Source organism: Cebus imitator, unplaced genomic scaffold (assembly GCF_001604975.1).
Source record: "Cebus imitator isolate Cc_AM_T3 unplaced genomic scaffold, Cebus_imitator-1.0 Scaffold201, whole genome shotgun sequence".
Lineage (NCBI taxonomy): Eukaryota > Metazoa > Chordata > Mammalia > Primates > Cebidae > Cebus > Cebus imitator.
The window spans coordinates 2,748,133-2,772,545 of NW_016107516.1; the positions used below are offsets into that span (position 1 = coordinate 2,748,133).

At 31.0% G+C, this 24,413-nt stretch overlaps 1 protein-coding gene across 5 annotated transcripts in view; it reads right to left on the reverse strand.

The window, feature by feature from the left end:
* Positions 1 to 24,413, reverse strand: part of NECTIN3 (nectin cell adhesion molecule 3) — a 136,489-nt gene that overhangs the window by 49,238 nt on the left and 62,838 nt on the right. For 2 of the 5 annotated variants that reach the window (XM_017547835.2, XM_017547836.1), the window contains exons 6-7: positions 9,362 to 9,500; positions 7,187 to 7,268 (exon numbers count right to left, since the gene is read on the reverse strand). In XM_017547835.2, the coding sequence (XP_017403324.1) occupies positions 7,187 to 7,268; positions 9,362 to 9,500 (221 nt within the window). Of the gene's footprint in view, positions 1 to 7,186; positions 7,269 to 9,361; positions 9,501 to 16,405; positions 20,370 to 24,413 lie in introns of those variants that run through there. The other 3 variants (XM_037745458.1, XM_017547833.2, XM_037745459.1) reach the window with 2 other exon arrangements.

Below are 24,413 nucleotides of genomic sequence, written 5' to 3' on the forward strand. Positions count from 1 at the left end.
GGGGGGGTGGGGAGCTGGGGAGAGATAGCATGGGGAGAAATGCCAGATATAGGTGAAAGAGAGGAAGGCAGCAAATCACACTGCCATGTGTGTACCTATGCAACAGTCTTGCATGTTCTTCACATGTACCCCCAAACCTAAAATGCAATAAAATAAATAATGAAGTCTGAACAGATACTTCAGCAAAGAATGTAAACTGATGACAAACCAGCAAATGAAAAAATGTTCTATATATTAGTAACTAGGAAAAATACAAATTTAAACTTAAATAAAATACAACCACACAATTATTAGAATATCTAAAATTTTTAATGTCTGACCATAACAAGTATTGGTAAGGGTATGAAGCAACTCACATGGCTGATAGGAACATAAATGGTAAAACCACTTAAAATGACAGTTTGGTATTTTCTTAGAAAGTTAAATACACACTTACCATATGATCCAGTCACTCTACTCCTAGGTGTTTACCCAAGAGAAATGAAAGCATGTATTTACACAGAGACTTGTTCAAAAATGTCCATAACAACTTTGTAATAGTCCCAAACTGGAAACAAAAATCTCCACCAACAGATAAATATATAAACAAAATGTGGTATATTATACCTACCTAAAAGGAATGAACTACTGATCAACACAACATGAATGAATCTCAAAATCACTATATAAAGAATCAAGACCAAAAGAGAGAACATATTGTATAAAATTTGTGTAAAATTCGAGAATATGTAAATTAATACACAACAGAAAGCAGATCAGTGGTTAGTTTCCCAAGGGTTTGAAAGAGAAACTGGTAAAGAACTAGAGCAGGGAGATTACAAAGAGGCATTAGGACTTTTGGAAATGATGGCTATGTACAATATTTTGATTGTGGTGATATCTGCCAGGTATATTGTGTGTGTGCGCAGTAAATGTAAAACATACCCAATTTACATTTTTAATATGTGCAGTTTAGTGTGCTAATTATATTTTAATAAAGCTCTTAAAAAGTAAGAAAGTTGTCATCATAGGTATTGTCCATTCTTCACTAAAATGTAAGCTCCACAGACAATTTTTTTCATCTTTTTATTAACTATATATTCTCAGTACTGGCACATATTAAATATTCAAGAAATATTTATTTGATAAATGACAAAGAAGAAAATCAAAACACTACTATGAATCAAAAAGTGTAGACTCCATATATTCTAGTTTCATTTCAAGCACTACTAAGCTTATAATAAAGGTATCAATATTTCCAAAAGAAATATATGCTGAATTTAAATAAATCAAAGTAGCATCAGTTTTCTCTATTGAAATAATTTAACTGCTTAGCATCTTTAATATTTTTATCAAGAATTATACAGCTTCTTTTTAAATAACAATAACCGCAGATGCACAATAACTACTGTGTATCAGGTACTATTCGAAGGATGTAGCATATATGAGTTTACTAATCCCTATAAAAGCTCATAAAGTAGCCTTATCTTTTTCTCATTTATAAAATAGATAGCAAAAGCTTCGATATGATAAAGACGTCAATCTTTTATACTTTACATGTTACAACTGTATCTCCTTTAATTTTATGATTCTTTACAAACATGTTTAGATATTTAGATTTTTAAATAGTATTTCTTTTTGCTTTGAAGTGCCTTCCCCAACTAAAATTAGTTTATAAATCATTATTTTATCCAAGCTCTGTTGATCATAAAAATTTTTTTTCCACCTCAGAGTAAAATAAGGCCCAACAATACTTTCACTACTTGTCTGAATAATTGTCAGTACTAACTGAAGGCAATATGAAAGATAAAAACTTTTTCTCTACTCAAGGGGAATTCCATGCTAGAAACACTCAATACTTATTTGAATAATCCATTCAGTCATATACTTTCCTATGATTTGGAAAAAAGTGTTAATTCTTCTATCATATTCTTTCCTCCCTTCCCTAATCCCAAAGATCACAACTATTGGTAGTGTCTGGAAACATGTTAAAATATTCAGATCTTGGGAAAAAGTTAAGACCATCAATGATAACAAAAGAAGCCTACCTAAAAATTATTATTGAAAGATGGCAATGATGTATTGGAAAAACAACATTTAAAAAGATACAATGAAAATGCATGAAACTACACAGAGCAGAAAAGTGAATGGGTTCAAGAAAGGCTTAAATGAAATATGGCCTGATTGTAACAGAATAACTGGAGGGACTTATCCCATGAACTTAAATTCTTAAAACCACAAAGTTTAGTAACATTTGAGCTCAATTCATAACTGTTTTGCTTTTCTTAATCTTCTTATAACATAAACCAATAGGGATATATGATTCATCTTTACTAAACTGTTTTTGCCAGATTTCGGTATCATGGAGCAATGCACATACAATTCATGCTGGAATCAAAAAAAATATTTTCACACCTACTTATAAAACATTTACAAGTTCATCATAATTTTGTCTAATAAATAAAAAGACAAAAGAATGACTATTTTCAGGAAAAAATTGATTTTTAAACACTTGAAAAGATGCAGAAACTAATAAAATATTGCAAAATTACAATCATATGTACCTGCCATTCCTATCAGATTAGCAATAATCAAGTGCAACACATATACATACTATTGGTGAGGCTGTGGAGAAACAGGTATTTAAAAATATTATTGGTAGAAGTCCAAAATGGTACAATTCTTATAGAGGATTATTTGGCAATATCTGCCAAAACTATAAATACATTTACTGTTTGATGTAGCAAGATCAAATTTAAAAATTTACCCTGCAGATTATACTTGCATACAAACATAAGAGCATATATACCAGAATATTCAGTATAGCATCATTGGTTTATTAAAATCTTTTGACATCACAGGCTATATAATATACACACATTCCAATACTATGTAGACAGAGAAAAGAATGAGAATGCTCTCTGCATTCTCAATAATAAAAGAACTCCAGTATATTTTAGAGAAAATGGCAAGATATGTAACATGGTATATGTATACATTACCTCTTATAAAAGGGGGAAATAGATAAAAATGCACCTCAGTGTGTTTGTGTGTGTTTTCTTGTCTATGCTTAAAGAAACAGTACCAAGACAAATAAATTAATAAAAGTGGTTATCTGTAGATGCGGTAGGGTAAATAGGAATGGGAATGAGACCTTAGAAAATACCTCCTTATATTGTTTTGTATGTATTATCTATACACCTCAAAAAATGTAAAAACATTCTTTTTCTACACTGTCATGAATATTTACAAACATTTGCTAAAGAATGCAATATACTATGGTAAATTTTTGGAAAGAAATTCAGTTTTTTCAGATGGTTAACATTGCTGACACAATTCATAACCAGTATGACCAACTTAACACTCCAGGCCAGTGACTCAGGTGTTCAAATACATCTCTATTTTCCTACGCTACAGGGCTACTTACAGAGGAGGGGAAGGCATTGCAGAAAAAAACAGAAACTACAGAAAATATAACAAAAATAATATTCACTAAGAAGTCTATTATACAGATAATCGCTAACATCTTAAAATATTTCTATAGTCTCTTTTTCTCTGTTCTTTTTCATACATTTTATGTTGCTATCTCGTACTTGATACACTGATATTATAGACACTGACATTAAATATACTGAAATACAGTACCTGTGATATGGATATTATAAACAATAGAGAAATTTTCACAGATCATAAACTGAAGAGGATATAAAGAAGGGCTTAATTCCTTCACCTATTCATTCAAAAACTGTTTGGTATCAGAGTATGTAAGGTAATGCATATGTTAATTTGTTTGATTTAGTTATTCCACATAAAACATCGCATTGCATGTTGTTTATCATAAATATATACAATTTTGATCTGTCAAATAAAAAGAAAAATTATCAGGCACTTACATGTGCCAAGCACTGTGTCATGAACTAAGCATATGGTACTAAACAACAGTGACATGATCCCTGCCTTCACACTGCTTACAGTTTACAACAGGAGTTCTCAAATTTTGGCCCCAGGACCCCTTTATAAACTTTAATATTTTAAGAACCCAAAGCACTTTCATTTATAGGAGTAACAGCTATATTTATCATGTTATTCACTTAAACTAAGAGTTTTAAAAAACATATCAATAAGCTTTTTATATTGTGTCATTCACACAACTACTTTATGAACATATTACATTTCGTCACATAGAAAATTTACACATACATACACAAATATACCTATTTGTGTATATATAAACAAATATACATATACACAAAAATATATGTATTTGTGTATATATAAACCAAATGTCTAAGACATGAAAATTGATATGTGTATTCTTATACACAAAATACTGTTCATGAAACAGTTTCAGGGTTGTTAAAAATTAAAAATTTACCAAAAATCATCTGACAGGTAACTTCTATGAAAATAGAAGAGAAAATCTCATGACAGTTCAAGCGATTGAAAAGCTTTTATTAACATGATATGTCAGCACTGTAAAAATAACTTCAAAAGCCTCATTCCCCATAATATTGCTGCTAGACTGAAATTCCTATTATCATTCTCAGTAGAGTCAAATAAATACCCATTCCATGGAATCTCCTGGTCATGATTTCTAAGGTTAAATGCTACTTTAGGCTGAAACATAGAATATTCTAAAAGATTTACATTTACATTCAGATTTTTCCATATCAGAAATCCAATTATATTCAAAACATTAAATATGTTTTTCTGAAAATGTTCTCTAGATCATTTTAGTAGGTTTGGAAAATATTTTTTACAATTATTTTATAATTCTTCCAATTCAAAGCCAAAAAATAGCATTATTAATAGAATGCAGTGTTTTCAAAAATTTTAATGTAAGGAAATTCTATACTAGTGTTCAGTTATTTCATATTAGATTTAAAACTGAACAACATAAGGAAGCCCCTCATATGTATTTCCCTGAGAAATCACAACATGCAAGGGATAAAATGGAGCACCATCATTTGCAGCAAATAGATTCTATTCCTAATAAATGCAAAAAAATAAAATGAAAAACCATTACAATGAATCAGAAATTTGATAACAGAGGCTGTATATACGATTCATGTTTTCAAAAAGGCATTTTTATAGGCTAATAACAGCCAACTTAAAAAAAATCCATGGGAGGAGGGTGAAGAGAAATCCCAGTGACTATAAAAGTACTTAAAATGCCTAAAGTAAACCTAATAGGAATGTGAAAAGCACATAACAGAAAAGAGACTTTATTCCAGCATACATACACATACCACCACCACCACCACCACCACTACCACCACCGCCACCACCGCCACCACCAGAATAGAGGCTTGTATCTGGTTTCTAGATGGAAAGAAAGAACATTATCGTAAAGTTGTCAATTCTTAATGAAGTAATTCATGGGTTCAATAGAATTTTTATGGAATCTGGGAAGGTAATTTTGAAGTAGACACATAAAGGAAAAGTCAAGAAAAATTTTGAAAGGAAGAATAGAGATAAGGGAATTTACTGAATATCAAATTATATCATAAAACAATTGAAATAGCAATATCTTGGTTTCAGAAGAGAAAGACATAGCAATATAACAAAATTAAGAGTTCAGAAACAGATCTAATATGTATAAGAATTTATTTTAGGATAAAAGTGCTCTCAAACCATGCAAAAGTACAAGTAATTTAAAATATTTGGACAACTGATCATCCCATTGGGGAAAAAAACAGGTTTCTACCTCATTATCAAGCTTAATACAGTTTCAGATTAAAATGAAACATAAACCATAAAACTGTTAGTTTTCTAAGACCTTTTTTACACTCTAGTTCAGGGAGAGAGAAGGAAATGGAAAAAAGCCATTTCAGACAAGGCACAACTTCCAACAAATAAAAGGAAAGAGACAAACAAATTTTTACTAAATAAAAACTTAAAATTGTCTGTGTGACACTACAAGGTTAAAAAGTAAGAGATGAATACAATGCAAAAGATTACTATCCACATCACAGAGTTCCTTAATCTAAGAAGCAAAGTTCAAAAAGTAACAAAAAATTTGAAAAATGATGCAAATAGGCAATTTACAGAACTATTAATACCTATAGGTAATTGATTATGAAAAGTAGACCGACTTCATCTAGGAATCTACAGAATGTTTTAATGAGCTACTTTTTCAGTTATCTAACTGGCAAAAAACCAAACCAAAACCAAAACAAAAACAACAAGAACAACAGCTCCAGCTAAGAATTTTGTAACATTTCATACCGCTTGTCTATTTCATTTATTTGCCAAGAGATGTGAGACTATACTCTTTATTTGAGAACAAGAAGTCTGAAAAGATGGCACATTTTCACCAGCAGGACACCTAACTGTGCAAGATGACAAACCTAGCATCTGCTAACAGTCGGTGCACGTGCCAGGGAATGGTCCTTCCTACCCCATGCTTGGTCAATAGACTGACTATATGGTCAGCTAAGGAAGAGAAGCTGAAAACATCTTGGCTGGCAGAAACATTCCTTTAAATTTTTCCACCAAATTAAATCAATTAATTGATAGGCTAAAGATTTGCCTTATTCAGGCTACAGATACAGAACATACTTTAGGAGGAAGTATTATAGACTATTCCCCCAGAGGTTATAAAACCCCAGTACAGGTTTAGAGATCCAATATGTTACATGGGTAATAGAGAAAAAGACCAAACAAACAAATAAAAAAACCCCACCAAAGTTGAGAATCAGAGACTTCAAATATTGATAGTTTAAACTTTCCCAAATACCAAGTATAGCACATTAATACAGGTATAGAATACAAGAAAAAAGCACTGAATCAATACTTTCACATGAATTAATGTGAACTGATTCCAAAATAGAATAAAATACAGTACACTCCAAGGAAAAGAAGCCCTTCATGCTACTCAATAGATATTCATTTTCTACTTTTCATTTTACAATAAATCTGTATGTCAATAAAACTGTGTTAACAGTACATCTTCAACAAGTATTTAGTAAAAAGCCTAATATAATGTTGATTTGCCTTATCTGTACTAGCCGTAACTTTTCTTGTTTGTTGACAAAATTCAATCTCTTAAATGTTTCAGAGAAATGATTGAGCATGTTAAAACTTAGGTATTGCTATGTAATCTTTAATGCATAATGACTAAACAACAGTTGAAAGAAATAATATAAATAGCTTAGTATTTTTTATTGTATCTTACATTATCTTATGTGTAGTCATGGACACATACCTGATATAGGTCTTTCTGAGGCAAAGGTGGGGATCGTTCTTCATACACAGGAGGTGGTTTATGTGTGGGTGGAAGGTCAATCCTGCATTGCAAAGGTTAAAAAATGTGATTGCCACATTTAGGAAAGAAAAAAAAGCAAAAAAAAAAAATCAAGGTTCTCATAAGGTTTGAGAATATTTTCTTCATACTATATATTTATATGAGCCTACATGTTTAATTCACTTCTTATATTGCCATTAACCTATGAAAGATGAAAATAAAAGTAAACATTGGTTTTTAAAGGTTCCCCTATGTAGAACCAATCATGTTTAAAGAAGAAATTAAAATAGAAGAATTGAAATTATTAAGTAATTCAGTATATGACTTTACTTAAGCAGTGCATATTTTAATATTTGACTATGTCCATCAACATTTTAGAGATAATCAAATGTGTGTCACCTTTCCTCCAAAGTGTCATAATGAAAAAAGTTTATACTTTATTTTAGAAATACTTCCAAGCTGATTTTCAAAAGCTCTAGCACTCTTAGAATATTCACCAGATAATATTTTCAACCTACAGATCATTATAAATTTTGCCATCTGAAATAAACAAAACCATCATTACATTTTTAGGAAATGTATTTATTTTTTTCAAAGTGATTTGATCTATCAAAAAAATCAATATTTTCACATATTTTAAATATTATTTACTTATAACAAAGATAGGTTTAATATACCTTGTAGTTCTCTGCATTTTACAAAATTTTATAAATATATTCTCATGCTTTTGAAGATCAGAGATAACATTTTCAGTACTTGTGCTTAGTAAATCAAACAAAAAGTTACATTACAGGATAAGGAGAATGAAAGCTATAGATGCTGAATAATAAATTCTCTGTGGTCTAATAATGTCTCAATATGAGCATAAAATAGTATTTTAAATGACTAAAACTTAAGTGATAAATAAAATGGTTATATTAATTTGTTCGCCTACCAGTAAATTATATTTTTAAAATTATAGAAAAGCCTAAGATAATCTCAGAATTAAGATTAAGTTAAGCACATGCTAGTCACTCTTGAAAGACTGAAGCAATCCAGTCCCACAAGCATTATACTGAAAGAGCAATTTACCATCCTTTATTTAAAATAATTGTTCCTTCTTATCTAATTAAAATTGCAGCAAATTTCTAGCTCCAACGTGCCATAGGCGATTTAGGTGAGAAAAATGAGGCCCATTGAGATAAAGTAACTTACTTGTTCATGGTCATAGTACTAATTTGATCATGACAGAGCTGTAACTAACACACAAGTGTCTTTGATCCAAAGACTAGTGCTAGAATTGTGCCAAATTGGAGAAGCAAAGACATACAAAGCATTTTACAAAGACAGAAGAAATATATTCTTTGAAAGTCAACCTTATATCCTAGCATCAAAACATTAATAAACCACATAAGAAATAATGTCACTTGTAAAGAGCTTCACCTCACTATTTATAAAATATTGTCTTATTCTACTCTCCTCTCAACCATGTAAAGTAAGTAGAAACAGCACTATTCATATTTCTCAGATGAAGTAACAAAGCTGTTGATGGAATTAAGAGAACTGAGATACCAGTCATCTGATTGGGTGCAATTTCTGCCTTACAACTCTATCTCAATGACTAGGCCAAAAATACTGCTTATTCTTTAAATAAGAAGATGTATATTTCATAACTCACCAAACCAAAAAAAAAGTACTTTTCTTAAGAAAAAAGTTTTAAAACTCAATGTATTTAATAACTTGATGGTTCAAAGATGTATCTATACATAAGACACACATATACAATCTGAAGAAACCATTAAACCTTCAAAGGTATTTTTATATGTCTTTTGGTTACCACTTCATGAAAGGCCTACATTTCTATTGAGAAAGCAGGACAACATAAAGTATTACTATGTTACCCTTTACAAAGATGTCTAATACACTCTAGGTGGAAAATGTAAAGCTGTTCTTTACGTCTAGCAATTTACCGCTAGACAATGTTCATTTACCAAGATACAGTTTGAGATATTCCGATGAAACTAGGGTCATCTAACAAGGCCCTAACATTAACCTTTCTTCTATCCCTTAAGTGCTTTATGAGTAGCTATAAAGGTAAATATAAAGATTGACACATACTGATATTCATAGCTGAACAAAGACAAAAAAGTTACCTACATTTTGTCAAGATAGGATGGTCTCTTTTTTCGAGGAGTCAGCAGCACAGTCACAAAGATAGCAATGATGAAAAGAGCAAGAACAGCTCCGATTACTGCTCCAGCTACAGCTATGGAAGAGGTCTGCTTAAATGGAATATCTGTAAAGTAACAAAAATTAGGCTTTTCAAATAATCTTAGAAATAATTCTTGAAATTGCATATCTTATGTGAAAACTATTTGACTGAAGTATGTTATCTAACAGCCAGGTTAGAGGACCCCAAATTTGATTCATTAGGTTTAGTGGCATTATGCTAAAACCCTCCCTTCTTCCTTGTATTACATTAATAGACAAGCTTAATTTTTTTTTAATTATGTAAATATCCCCAGTCAAATATCACTAAGAAAATATATTCTCAATGTGCAGAGTATCTAGGGAAGATAGAGAAAAAGAAGAAAGTAATTTTAAGTTTGTATTCTAAAAGGTAATTTAAAAAATCAGTATGCTCTAGTAGAAATAACCCATAATACAGACATTTAGCACTTTTATTCTATCATAATTAAAAAAACTCTATTAACAAAATCAAAAATTTTCAGAGGCAAAACAGAAAATATCCCAGATAAAAAAAAAAGCATAGTCAAAAAGTTAACATTATACATCTTAAGATTTGAAAAATATTTAAAATATAAATATTAAAACAGGACTTGCACAAAATTTCCTTTAATTCATGCACATTTAATACAAAATACACTAAAAATAGCTTCTCTACTACAATAAATAGAAATTCTCACTATCTCCTGGTGACAGACATGTCATTTCTGAATATCAGTTTCTCTTTCCCAAATGCACCACAAATTTTGTAAGAAAGTATTTAAAAACCATTATTTGGCTGTTAGCATTTCACATTTTTCCAAAAAATTGAATCACTATTTTATGAACTCCCAAATAAGGGAATCTACTAAAACTATTACAAGTACTACATATTTTCAAATGTAAATATAAGAAATATAACAAAACAACCTTTACGTGTATTAACTTTGACAATTTCAACTACATTAAATCCATTAACTAAATTTTGTGGAGATTCAGGAATTCCAAAGTTCCTTCACACACCTGATTTTGTCTTTCTTACTAATAAAAAAAGACACTGAGTTAACATTCTATACATAAAGATACCGCAGTTCTCAAGTTAAATCTGCCAACACCATTCAATCGTAGTAGAAAAAACAGAGAGAATTAGGTTGGAGCAGGGTAGAAGCCTCCACTGTTACCCCTTGTTCTAAGAGAAGAATATATTCATTAACATATATAATGTAAACTAATGAAGAGGTCTCCACTTTTACTTAAATTGACACAATCTTCACATAGACTCTTAAATAACTGCAATAATTCTTAGGATCCAGACATGGCAAATTTACAGAACTAGCACTGTTGGTTTTGGAATATGTTTCACCTACTTACCATGATAATATTCCCATATAAATACATATTTAGAAGTATTTTCCAATTCTGTTTTTATTAACATGGTATTTTAGATTGCCAAAAAGAATGTTTTACTTTCCTTCAAATTATAAAGATGTCTTTAGGATACTAACAATCCTGAAGACATTTATTAATGGCTCATTTTATTAAGACTCATTTTGAAATAAAAATCTTACACCAGTAAGTGCAAGTCACTCATTTCAATAACGTTTCCAATGAATAGAATCTAAAAATAGTAAAAAAAAAAAAAAAAAAATTCAGCGTTCTCTCTTAGGAAATGTTATTATGTTACTATTTTCTCCTGGTGGACCTCAGAATCCCTATACTGAAAAAAAAAAAAAAAAAAAAAAAAAAAACCACACACACACACAGAATTATTCTGAAACACTATAACCCGCTTAATCATTCATGGTGACACTCATTTGCTAATACAAGCCTGGTTTATCTATTGTTACTCAATTTTTAAATCTATCTCCATTTGAATATGTGCTAGATAAGAAAAATACCTGAAACCCAGTACAGTCAAATGTTATTCTGCATTTGTATATGTGAAAGAGATTTGGGATAACTTATGGATAATCTATATTATCATTTTCCCCACCATAAAGATTATAGCTTTGACCACTTAATATAGCCATAAAGTAGCTGGTCCTATTCAATCCTTAATAACAGGTAGGTTGAAACTATTAAGGTTATGCAATTTGACCAAGGTCATACATCTCTACTCAATGGCACAAATAAAAAATACTCATTGTCAAGGACATTATTTACTCCACACCAGGTATTCTCAAGGTCTCCCTCTCTTGGAAATTTTTCTTTCTCTAAAGGTGGCCTATCATGTTTGCCCAATTGTACAGAATTTAACTTTTTGTTCTTATTTTGATGATGACAATGTTAATACAATATTTATAGGTTTTTTTCTAACTTACTTTTGAAAAGTTCACGTTACTCTTTGAGTGAGGCCAAATTAAGATTCTCAAATCTAGAAATCATTATAAATTTTTCAAACTATACATCTCTTCTAAGAAAACCTTTCATTTAATTTTAGCAGTAATCTGAAGTTTGGTAGTGCTCTGTAATAAAACATGATAATGTAGACTTTTAATCTCTTAATTTCCAAATTTAAATAGATACTATTTTTAAAAACTTGAATACTTGTCTAAATAGATATTTCTTAAACATTTTAATTACAATCTATCCAATTCTATCACACTAGTCTTATAATTTCTAGCTCTAGGATTCTATAGCTGAGAGTTGACTGTATGTATATCACACTTCCTTCTATCTTAATTTGGGTATCTTCATTTCACCTGGTTCCATTCATTCTTTATCATATGTATCCTCTCTTTCTCACATACCTCTTTATAGTATTAAAATAGTCTGGTAGGTGCTAAAATGAGCAAATGGAGGAAAAACTAGGTATGAATCTATTTCCCAACTAACTTACTTTATTTAGATAAACCAGTTATGCTAAATATGCATATGGGGTATATTTCATATTTTCTTTTCCGATTCTTGTAATTGAGAACAAAAGAGGTTAAGTGCTTAATGTGTTAATAATTTAAGGGTATTAACAGTTGATAAAAAACAGTATGAACGCAAAGGAGGAGCACAAATCTTTTGTATTCAAGTAAAGCATTTTGATGAAAATTGATAATTTAGCCCCAACACTATTTCCCATAAATCCTAGCCCAAATGGACAAGTATTCTGATGAAAACTGAGAATTTAGCCCCAACACTGTTTCCCCATATCCCAGCCCAAATAAATACATACATACTACATAGACTGTATATTCCAACAAAACCACTACAGAGGAAAAAATTAAGTGATAAAATGTATAAACATGGGATTTTTAAACACTAAGGTAGTTTACTGAGTGAATGCCATGAAACAACATTACCATCATCCTAAAGAGATGTTCTACTAAGAGCAGTGACATGCTTACAAGAGGCAGAAAACAAGACAAAAATTATAAAATATTTGCCATTACAAGACTGGTGCAAGCATTTCTAAAAAAAGACTAGCTTGCTTTATCACAGTAGTAATGGCAACTCATATTCACTGAAAACTTACCTCCAAAAACAGAAAAAGAGCATTCCCCAATACAAGAGTATGCTACTGCCCCTAACTAAGATACTACTGTATATACATGTCTTCTGGAGAAGATGTTTAAAAATCAACCAGTTACCAATGAATATAGATATAAGAAATTAGTTTCATTACTTTTTGGGAAACAAAAGTACACAATATTACAGATAATAAAGTTTTTTATCAAACACAAATAATTTTTTAAAGAAAAGCTATTCAAACATGTGTACACCTAATTCACATCTAAAACTGAGACATAATGCCCTATGTTTTCTCTTCAGGCCCTTTGACACAACTTCAGTGATGACATCACAGATTTATGTGTTAGTCTACAAACTTATCTTCCCACCTTTGATTTGCTTCCATACTACGTTATCACTGTATTACCAATTCTTCCCCCCAAACAATCCCATTCTTCATTTTTAATAGACCCTTTAATGTTTATTTTCTCAATGTGACTTTTTGATTCAGTGATTGAAAGGTCTCATATCATGATCAGTGTATGTTGATACTTGGTTTTTAGATGTGATTTGTGCCACCTCACAGAAACATAGATTCAAATGGAAGAAACACATTGTTTGGATGTTAACAGTTTTCATCCCAATCAATATTTTTAGAGCTTGTCTTTATGTTCTGGATATTTGGTTCTTCATTGAGACCTTTCAATCAGTGAATCAAAAAGTATAAAATTGAAAACAAAAAATGCATGAAGCACATTTGATCATGTAGTTTTACCAAAAATGTTTTAGTAATAAAAGCTGACTTTTAAAATGAAATGCAATCACACTATTTCCCAAAATCTGTTTTCATGGGAAAAAATTAACATGTTAAATATATTATCAGATAGCTAAAATTTCCATTTTGTGTATTTTATAATATATGCAGCAAACTGCTATAGTAGTACATGTATAATTGGAGTACACACTAATTTTGAACTGGTAGGTACACTCAAAGGACTGATCTAGAGAAGAGAAAATAAAAACTAGAATAAGATGTGAGGTTATGGTAGATAGATAAGTTGATAGGAAGCAGCATGACAATTACTAAGACATCTAAGTATCTAAGTATATGATATAGTAAAAGAACAAGGTTAATAGATCTAAGCTTTGAGTACCAAATGGCAGCTAATAACACACAAAAAAGTAGGCATTATGTTGTTTTTGATGGAAAAACATAGCACCACTTATATGTGATGTAACCTTGCCCTCAAATTAAACCTCCGTGATATCACCATCAATTTACAGAAAATACAGAAGGATGTGTATGGGATGCAAATGACAGAATTTAAATTGGAAAACTTTAGAACAAATGAAGCAGTTTCTAAGAAATAAATTGCAAGGGGCAATGGAGTGGGGGGAGGAGGAACGGAGTAACAGATATTTCTAGCAATCACCATGTATGGATCATATTTTGAAAACCTGATTAAAACTGCAAAACACATATGACTAGAAATTTGAATGCTCACTTGACACAATGTTAAGGAATTATTACTAACTTTTGGTGCAACAATGATACTGTGGTTAATTTTTTAGCTGGTCCTTAACTTTTAGAGCTATATACTGATTTATTTACTAATGAAATAATATCAGGAGAGATTATGTAGGTAAGGGTCTAAAAGAAATAAGACTGACCAGGAACTGATGATAACTGAAGCTAGTACATGGAGATCCAATTCATTATTCTGTTCTGTTTTTGTATGATTTTCCATAATAAGAAGTGGGGTTTTTTGGTTTTTATTTTATTTTTTTTAAAGAGAGGCCAAGGAACCTAGATCCTGCCCTTGGTTTTTAGATAAAACTGTTGCTTTACAATTAGGTTTTTCCTGGGATATTTCTCATAAATGAGACTGTACAACTTGCATATCATGTCTATGTAGCAATATTTTGCATATAAGGAAATGAGGCTCTGACCTATTTTCAAGTTTTGAAAATTACCTTTTAAAGTTATTGCTCTAAAAGGTCACTTTTAATCAGCTTCATTAGCACCTGGCCAGAGAAAAACAGTAGCTATTAACTAAAAGGCAAATTAAACAAGGTATATCCCAAAATTGAATCATGTTTTAGCCTTCTAAACTGAAATAAACATAACTGTCACCAAGGTTCAAGAAAATAAATGATACCTAAGAAAATACAAGGCAAAAGCTTTTGCAAACAATGGTTGGTTTCAAGTCTTGATAAAAACCTAACACTACTCAAGTCAAAGTAGTCAAGTTAAGGTATACATGTACTTTATAAAAAAGCAGATGACTAACTATAACAGAAAAAAACAAATATATAAACAGAATTTAAAAAACTAAAGTTGGTTTGTTGTGCACACCCCTCAAAGACTTTCATATGTGACTTTCTTATTAGGATACCAAGAAGGGAACAAAACAACCCAGTCTAACTGTATATTATCAAAGAAAAACCCTGCTCAAAAACAGTTTAGAAACAAATCTGTGATTTAAAATGTCAGAAATAGGAAACAAAGTGATGCATCACACGGTGATTATAAATGATTCCAAGCAATAGCAGCCTCACTCTGCCACCCAGGCTGGTGTGCAATGGTGTGATCTTGGCTCACTGCAACCTCCACCTCCTGGGTTCAAGAGATTCTCCTGCCTCAGCCTCCTGAGTAGCTGGGATTACAGGAGCACGCGACCACACCCAGCTAGTTTTTGTATTTTTAGTAAGAGACGGGATTTCGCCATGTTAGTCAGGCTGATCTCAAACTCCTGACCTCGTGATCTGCCCGCCTCAGCCTCCCAAAGTTCTGGGATTACAGGCATAAGCCACCAAGCCCGGCCTTCAGCAATGGCATTTCCAATCAAAGTAGCTCACAATAAGTAATAAGTAAAAAACGGTAAACGGCAACTTAAGAAATACCTTATAAAATGTGTTAATTCCAAGCTAAAAGCCAATATATAAAATATGACTTATGCCAAGGTAACAGTAAAAACATCTAAAAGGGTTTTAACAGCTAGGCTACAGAGATAAGATAATTTATAATTATGGAGAATGTTAATTCATGATTCGGAATTAAATGGTTAATTAAAGTCAAATTTAATAACTAATGCATGCTGGGCCTAATACCTAGGTAAATGGTTGATTTGTGTAGCATGCCACCATGGCACTGTTACCTATGTAACAAACTTGTACATGCACCCCTGAACTTAAAAGTTGAAAATAAATAAATAAATCAACAACCACATACACACACACACACCAAAAAAAAGGAAAAAAATATTTTATAGTGGTCTACATGCCAACTATCCTTAACCTGATATTACTGTCTTGTTTTAGGAAAACAGGTTTCTAATTCCCACAAAACATTATTAAATTTTGATAATTGAACTAGGTTACACACACACATACACACGCACACACACTTCAGTAAATATAATGACCATTATACAAACACACACATATATACACACACACACACACTTCAGTAAATATAAGGACAAAGTAGGTAACACAGAGCCATGAACTTATTACGGAAATATGCCTCTAAAGAACTTTTGCAACTTTTATTTAAAGATTTCTTGTGTGGCTACTGGGGCTAACACCTAATACATAGGTTGGTTAAAAAACAAAAAACAAAACAAAACAAAACAAAAAACAAAAAAACAACCAAACCAAAAGAAAACAAAACTTAGCACTGGTAAAAACTAAAATCCAAACCCAATATATGAAAAATTTGAGAAAGGAGCTTTTTATGAAGGATGCATTTTCTAATTAACAAGTAGATAGGAAAGACAATTCAATCTCAAATCTAATCCCCTATTAGAATTAAAAATTCAAAATGGGTACCAATTATTCTTTCTTTATATTTTACATTGATTACTTTCATACATAAACAACTTCTTACTTGTTCATATACTGTGCTTTAATGGTATTTATCAAAAACAAATCAGATGTTTTCACATATAAAATGGCTACATTTCTCTCAATTTCTGTACTTATACACTGTATTTCTATAGCTCCTTAATGCAAAATAGTTACCCGTGGGTTATCTTATAAAACTTTCCTATATATGGCTATTAGAGTAACACTTAACTACTGAAAAACCTTAAGTTTCCTAATATTAGACTTAACAAATAACCCTATTAGGCACATGGTAAAATACTAAATCTTCCAACTATCAAGTACTTCTCAAATATCACTATTAAAATTAACCCCTAGTCTACTTTAGATTCAATGCATTTTTATTTAAAAAAAAGCAGAAAAAGAGTTGCATTCATCCTCATTATATTATTGAAATATTCTTAACCAGTATGAAAGAAAACTCTCAAGTGAATTTACAACAATGCAAAACCAGTTCAAACCATAGGAAAGAAAGAAATATAAATATGGCCAAAAATAGTACAAATATTCTTTCATTTTTTTCCAAGACAGTAGAATTTCTATATATACCTGTCAAATAGCTATGAATATCACTGGTATTCAAAACTAATTTAATATGTTTATTTAATGACTATTCATGTTTTCAAACAACTTTCTACGTACAGTAAATATACATAAAGTTCTAACAAACAACAGTGCAATGCTTCCCAAAGTCTTAAGCCCTAGTATCAGATTCTTAACAAGGCAGAAACCTTTCAGTTTGTCAAATGATTGGATTAAGGATACAGAATATGTCAAATACTCACTTGTGGTTTTCCAGGTTACCCTCTCCCACCATAAAAAAAAAAAAAAAAAAAAAAAAAAAAAATACAAAAGAAACAAAAAAACTAATCAAATACATAACCACAATGTAAAAGTTCATAATCAGTAAGTATTTATATTTTTGAAATATATTTCTTAAAATACATTGCTAATATCCTTCAGATTATACTGCAGTTGAGATTTACACAGAATCCTAAATATGATTATTCTGATCAGGTTCATACAGTATTTCAAACCATTATATTTTAAAGATGAAATTCTGATTTTAAAAAAAGCCAGTTTTACAACTTTCATGGTAAGAAATTTTAGACCCATCTTCCTTGGGGCCACCTTATCACTGAAACTTAAATTAAAAATAAAGTCACTTTAATCACAGTGTTTTATCAAGGAAGTTTTCTTCCAAAATCTTGCACTAAAAAGTTGTAGTATCTGTATATAAGTGATTAACCTTATTAAAATCCAGACATTTTAAAGAAGATATAAGTGAACTTTTAACTGTATCCTTAACCTGATACTATATCTTATACTAAGTATTTGGGAAGAGAAATAAAATAGGTTTCTAATTTCCACAAAATAGTGCTAGTTAAAATGAAGAAAACTAGTTTATAATCCTTCAGAATAAAGCTTTCACTATTTGCAAGATACTATGAACATGTTAAGAGTTTTGCCTCCTAAATTTTTTAGATTTGATGATTATTGGGAAAGGGCTGGTTGGTGGGGGGGTTAAAAGTATCTACTACTTTGCCTTTTTATTAACTAAATAATATATTTAATTTATGACTCTCCTACTAACTTCAACTTCATTGCACTGGCAAAATAGTCACTTTTTCAAATGACTTATCAATAGAAAAACTTATTCTTTAGGCTTCAAAATAGTTATTATTATCTAATTTTATAAGACTCTACTGTAGGAGCAATTTAATTACCTTACAAACAAAAAGCACATTTGAAGTATAGGTAACATTTCTATCTCAAAAGATAAATGATTCTGAAGGAATATATACGTAATACATAAAAAAACAAAAACAGAAAACCTCGTGTTTCCAGTTTTAATTGTAAAAACAAAAATCTTAAAATACATAACATACACTTAGGAGGAAAAAGGAGATGAATGTCATTATCTATCAGCAAGTGTTATCAACCGATTCTATAATTCAATTTTTTGTAGTTAAATCCAATGTTTCCAAGTTTATTCTAAATTTTCTTTCTGTACATTTACCCGTTTAAACAACATCAACATTAAATAACTAAAACAAGATGGTCCAGAAGATTCTTTCTATAGATTCTTGGCTGTAATGTCTCATTTCTAAAACTAGTACCTCAGTATTCTGAAATGCCCTTGCTGCATCTTTTCATTTCTATTAGTATGTTTAGGAGATAAAGCATTAAAATAAGGCTACTGCCAAATGTACCAAAATCCATGTTCACATGACAACCTAAGAACTGTTTTTCAGAAAGGGGGGGAAAAAAAACTAATGATTATCATGTTTGAAAGACATGTATTTTATTACTCTTGTAAGTATTTTGGACAAAAATATTAACCAGCTAATTATGCTCTTCCACACATCATGTTCACTGAGTTTACTACCACAGTTTTAGTGCAACAAAATATCTTTTAAAAGCCACTCTACAGTAATTATGGCAAGGCTCATTAAAATGCAGAGGTAAAGATTTCCTTTGTATAGAAATTCAGAAAATAATGTTTGAAAAGGAAAGCCATTCCATCAGGCTAAATACTTTTTGTATATTAAAATATATATATATAAATATTTCTTGAATTACTTTTATAGTCAATTTTGATGCAGTGTCATTGAGTGGTAATAAATTTCGAGAGGTATATGTTAAACAAACATTATACTTGAGATTATAGTCTTAGGTAAACATTTAATACACAATGCCAAGGTAGTTCCCTTTTTTTAAAAATTTTTGTACCAAATAACTCATACATTTAATGTTGACATTTCTTCTTACCTGTGTGCCTCAGATCAATAAAGTACTCTGCATTAAAATTTAAATCTTGAGACAGTAGTACAGCATTGAAAAAAAATTGTAAAGCAGCTTAGATACACTGAACTCAGATTTTACATTTTCATTTGTCAGATTAGAATATAAAAAGCTTGAAAATCAACTTGAAAAAGCTTATTCTTCCTCAAGAAAAAGTATGAACAATCTGAAAATGATCAACTAGTATGAATGAACATTGTACATAGTTAAGTCACATTTAGTGGTTGCTAAACATACCACTCCCTCCTGGAAATTACGGAACCATCTACATGTGAAACTAAGTCATCTTCATTTTCGTCATAATGTTCATCACTGACGAACTTCATTCCCATTTTTAGATCTTCATAATAATCCATTGGTCTTTCAAACCTATTGAGATTTTCTACATTGTTCCACTGAGTTTTTTCAGGCTCTTCTAAATAGTCTTTACGTATCAGATTGTTCACTGGATTTTTGTTTTCTTTTTTTACACTGTCTGGGTAAGAATCAAGCTCATCTTGTTGAAGAACATCTATTTGTGATTCTTTTTGCATATCTGATGGTGGAATGTAGTTCTTGGCAAAGTAGTCTCCACGAAACGTCCGTCTTCTCCTATAGCAGAATATTCCAGCCAAAACACTTACAAGTACTATGAAGAGAATCCCACCCACTACACTAGCAATGATCGTGGCAATTGTGTCATCCTTAATTGTTGCCAAAGTTGACAATGGGAAGGGCAATTTTTTAGGTTCTGTTGCTAGATTCTCGATGTCAGCAGTTGAGGGATGCCACTGAATTGTAGGCTGAAGGGTGGTAGTAGTAGGAGGATCTAATGGAAACAGTAAAGATAGAGAAGACACAGAAAGGCAAAGAATGTCAATGCAGGCTGATTCAGCAGCAAGTTGACAAGACAGCACAGTTAATGAATATATTCATAGTAATAATAGTTTTTCATTCTTAATTTGATTAAGATTAGAATGTAGTGGTACTTATCTATTTAAAAACAAAACAAAACTGACATTTAGTCAGTTACCAATAAAGAGAAAGGAATAAAACCTATGGTGTAAGCCTATGGTGTAATTCTTCTATTCCAAGTTAACGAGTGATAATTTACCCCAGAAAATAGGTACTTATTTTTTTAATGAAGAGTATTACTTAAGTGTCCTACTACACAGATGGCTTAATAATTACTATAACAAAAAATTAAATCAAATAAGTCAAATGTACATTTTCTTAGCCAGTAGCTCAAGAAAATAAAACGAATGAAAAAATTAAAGTTTTTCTTAGCATCCATTTTTACCTATGAATATGGTTTATTTTTATAAGATATGAGTGTATCTTTAAAAGAATGAAAAACTATAGACTCTTGTTAAGTGGGCATAGTATAAGCTGTTGGTTTAATAATTCTCTCAAAAATATTTTCTTTAAATAAAAAAACTCAAAACATTTTGGAAGGAGATATAAATACTATTATTTAGTAATGAAAAAAAATAAAGAAGCATGTGTTTAAACTATGTTAGCCAGACAGGCTATTATCAAAGGAGACTAACAAAGTAAAAGTATGTTGTTAAGTGATAAAAATGTCGTCATGATGTCTAACACCCCATGGGCAAATTATCTAAACATTCAGAAATTTAAAAATTTCAACTATATCTGCAAAATTTAATGTCACTACTTTAGGACATTATGTCAAAAACAGCAGCTAATATTTTAGAGAGAACATTCTAATAGTACTTAAATATTAGATGCAAATGAACCTGTGTATTGACATTAGATTACAGAGTAAATAGCCATTAATATTAAAAAGCAACTAAACATAAACAATAAAAAATAAAGACTGGTTAATTATCAATTAAGTAGTATTTATAGGTCATGTAACACAAAATTGTAGTGTTTGAAGAAAGGATAAGTTTAAATATCTTGAATTTCTTCACAGTGAAAAATATAAATGACCCAAATGGTAATCTCCTATAATTAATTTTTGAATGAGTGATACTGATAGAGCTTTAAAAAAATGAATGTTAGAAAAATACTAAATCTACATGGGGTAAGTTATTCTAATATTACAAGCTAAAGAAAAGTACTTACTGAAACAGGTTTCATCACGGAATGCCATATATATATAGAATGTGGTAAAAATTTAGCGAGTACAGTATAAAATTTAATAAGTACAGTATAACTAATTTTCTATGAGTTTAAACTTACAACAGGTAATCCTGTCAAGCACTTTGAGATGAATATTAGTTATAAGAGTATATTTAAGTGAATCAAGGAAATTTTAATTTATGAAAACATTCACTAATGGAACAAATTCAATCTCAAGAAAACAAGTGTAGAATTGAAGGACCATGTCCAGTATAAAAGTAGTAAAGTCTCATGTAATTCAACTTCACAGCATTAGAAAACTAAAAATATAGACTAAAAATTAAATCATTTGTAAGACACTTCATGTATTTTCTGAAGAAGCAGGAGTACCAACCAGGAAAGTTGAGTTTAATGTATTAAATATCATCTTTATAACGATTCTCAAAGAAAAAAGTATTACCATAAACTGGCATCAGCATATTTAAATAAAAGTAAAAATCATCTAATAATTTATAATTTAAATACTTTTCTGCCAGTAAAGTTTTAAAGTTTTTTGTGGTTCTTTATATGAGAGTTTTTTCAGAACAGTGACTATACCTGAGCTCTCACCAAATAAGACAAAACTGAACATTTTTACCAAGTATCCTAAATAATGAAACTCTGACATTTATTATTTCCACTTGCAAATGTCTTTATATGAACACAAATGGTTGTCTACTGTCCATTTAACTCAGATTTAACAAAATATGCCTTTGAGAAAAATCTAACCAAAAAAATTATTTTATAATCTTATCTAATCTTGTTAAAGGTTCCAGAAATGTTTCAACCCATCATCCCACCCCTTAATCGGTGCTAAAAATAGCTAAGCCTCACTAGTAATATCATTCCATTAAAGAGAGGCGATTTAACACTTCATTATGTTGCATTTAAGCAATGGAAATATGATAATGCATGCAAAATATTTTTTCTGTTTTTGAATTTACAATGAGTCACTAGCCAGGCGTGGTGGTGCGCACCTGTAGTCCCAGCTACTGGGGAGGCTGAGGCAGGACAATGGCTTGAACCCAGGAGGCAGAAGTTGCAGTGAGCCGAGATTGTGCCACTGTACTCCAGCCTGGGTGACAGTGTAAGACACCGTCTCAAAAAATAAAAATAAAAAAAAAAGCAAGAAAAAACAAAAAACAATGAGAGTCACAATTATTATAAGGCAGTACTATTTCTTTTTTTTTTTTTTTTTTGAGACGGAGTTTCACTCTCGTTACCCAGGCTGGAGTGCAATGGCGCGATCTCGGCTCACCGCAACCTCTGCCTTCTGGGCTCAGGCAATTCTCCTGCCTCAACCTCCTGAGTAGCTAGGATTACAGGCACGTGCCACCATGCCCAGCTAATTTTTTGTATTTTTAGTAGAGACGGGGTTTCACCATGTTGACCAGGATGGTCTCGATCTCTTGACCTCGTGATCCACCCGCCTCGGCCTCCCAAAGTGCTGGGATTACAGGCTTGAGCCACCGCGCCCGGCCTAGGCAGTACTATTTCTAATCACGTAACGATTTTAAGTCCTTCCCAAAGCAGTCCTCATTTTTCAGTTAGATACTGTTTTTCATATTCTTTGCTGACTATGTGATAAATGAGTATGTAATGGATATGACGACTCAAGTTCTTCTCACCCAAATGAAGAACTTTAAGTTTCCTTTTCTAATGAGTTCTGCCAAACCATAAAATGGAGTCAAGTAATGTCCCGTAAAAGGCATATTTTAGTCTTCTAAGGTATATTTTTTGTGTCATAAAAATTGGCTTATTTTTCTTTTAGACTTCATATAGATTGTTTAAATATACAAAATAATGTATTTTAATGTTTAAGGATTGCTAAGCAGCAAATTCTTAAGTTTGATACTACTCTTGGATCCTAAAATCCATATGACCTGAAATTCAAGTTTTGCACAGAAATAAAGGTTTTAGGCATAGGGGGACTTGTTTGACACAATGAAGTAACAGCTATCAGTTAAGGGAAAAATGCACATCAATAGCAAATCAGTAAGTACTAGACAAAGAGCTACTATACCCCTTGAGAGTATTACTATTATATAATTAAGTACAATTTAATAACTAAAATCAAATATTGCAATCCTGAATCAGAAACCTCTTACCAGTATCTTACATTTATCAATGTGGGAACATGTGTAACAAAATTAAGAACAATTTCCCTCAGAATTGCTTACTCTGTTCTGAGCAGAACTTTTCATCTCTAGTCCTAAGATGCATTTATTTTACACATATTAAAAATTATTTCTCAAATTTTAAAATATCATATTTTAAAATATCATATTTTAATACTGAGGTAAAATTTTTTTCCTAGAAAAAATGAGTACATGTAACAACGAAAAAGATTAACTGGTCATTTACTGTGTGAGTTATGGCTTCTTATTTTCATAAAAGACTACTAGGTTTTACTAAATAGTGATTCTGGAAAGGCAGCATTGTACCTAAGATACTTGACACACTCCAATCAGTTATTAGATGACTTAACTAATCTCAGCATGGTATACTGTATTACAGACTCTGGATAGAAAAGTCAAGTCTAATTACTGATTACTTAAACATAAAAAATTCTTGGATAGGTGCCCTGGCTCACTCCTATAATCCTAGCACTCTAGGAGGCCAAGGCAGGCGGATTGACTGAGCTTAGGAGTTCGAGACCAGCCTGGGCCACAGAGTGAAATGCCGTCTCTACTAAAATACAAAAAATTAGATGAGCGTGGCGGCATGTGCCTGTAGTCCCAGCTACTCG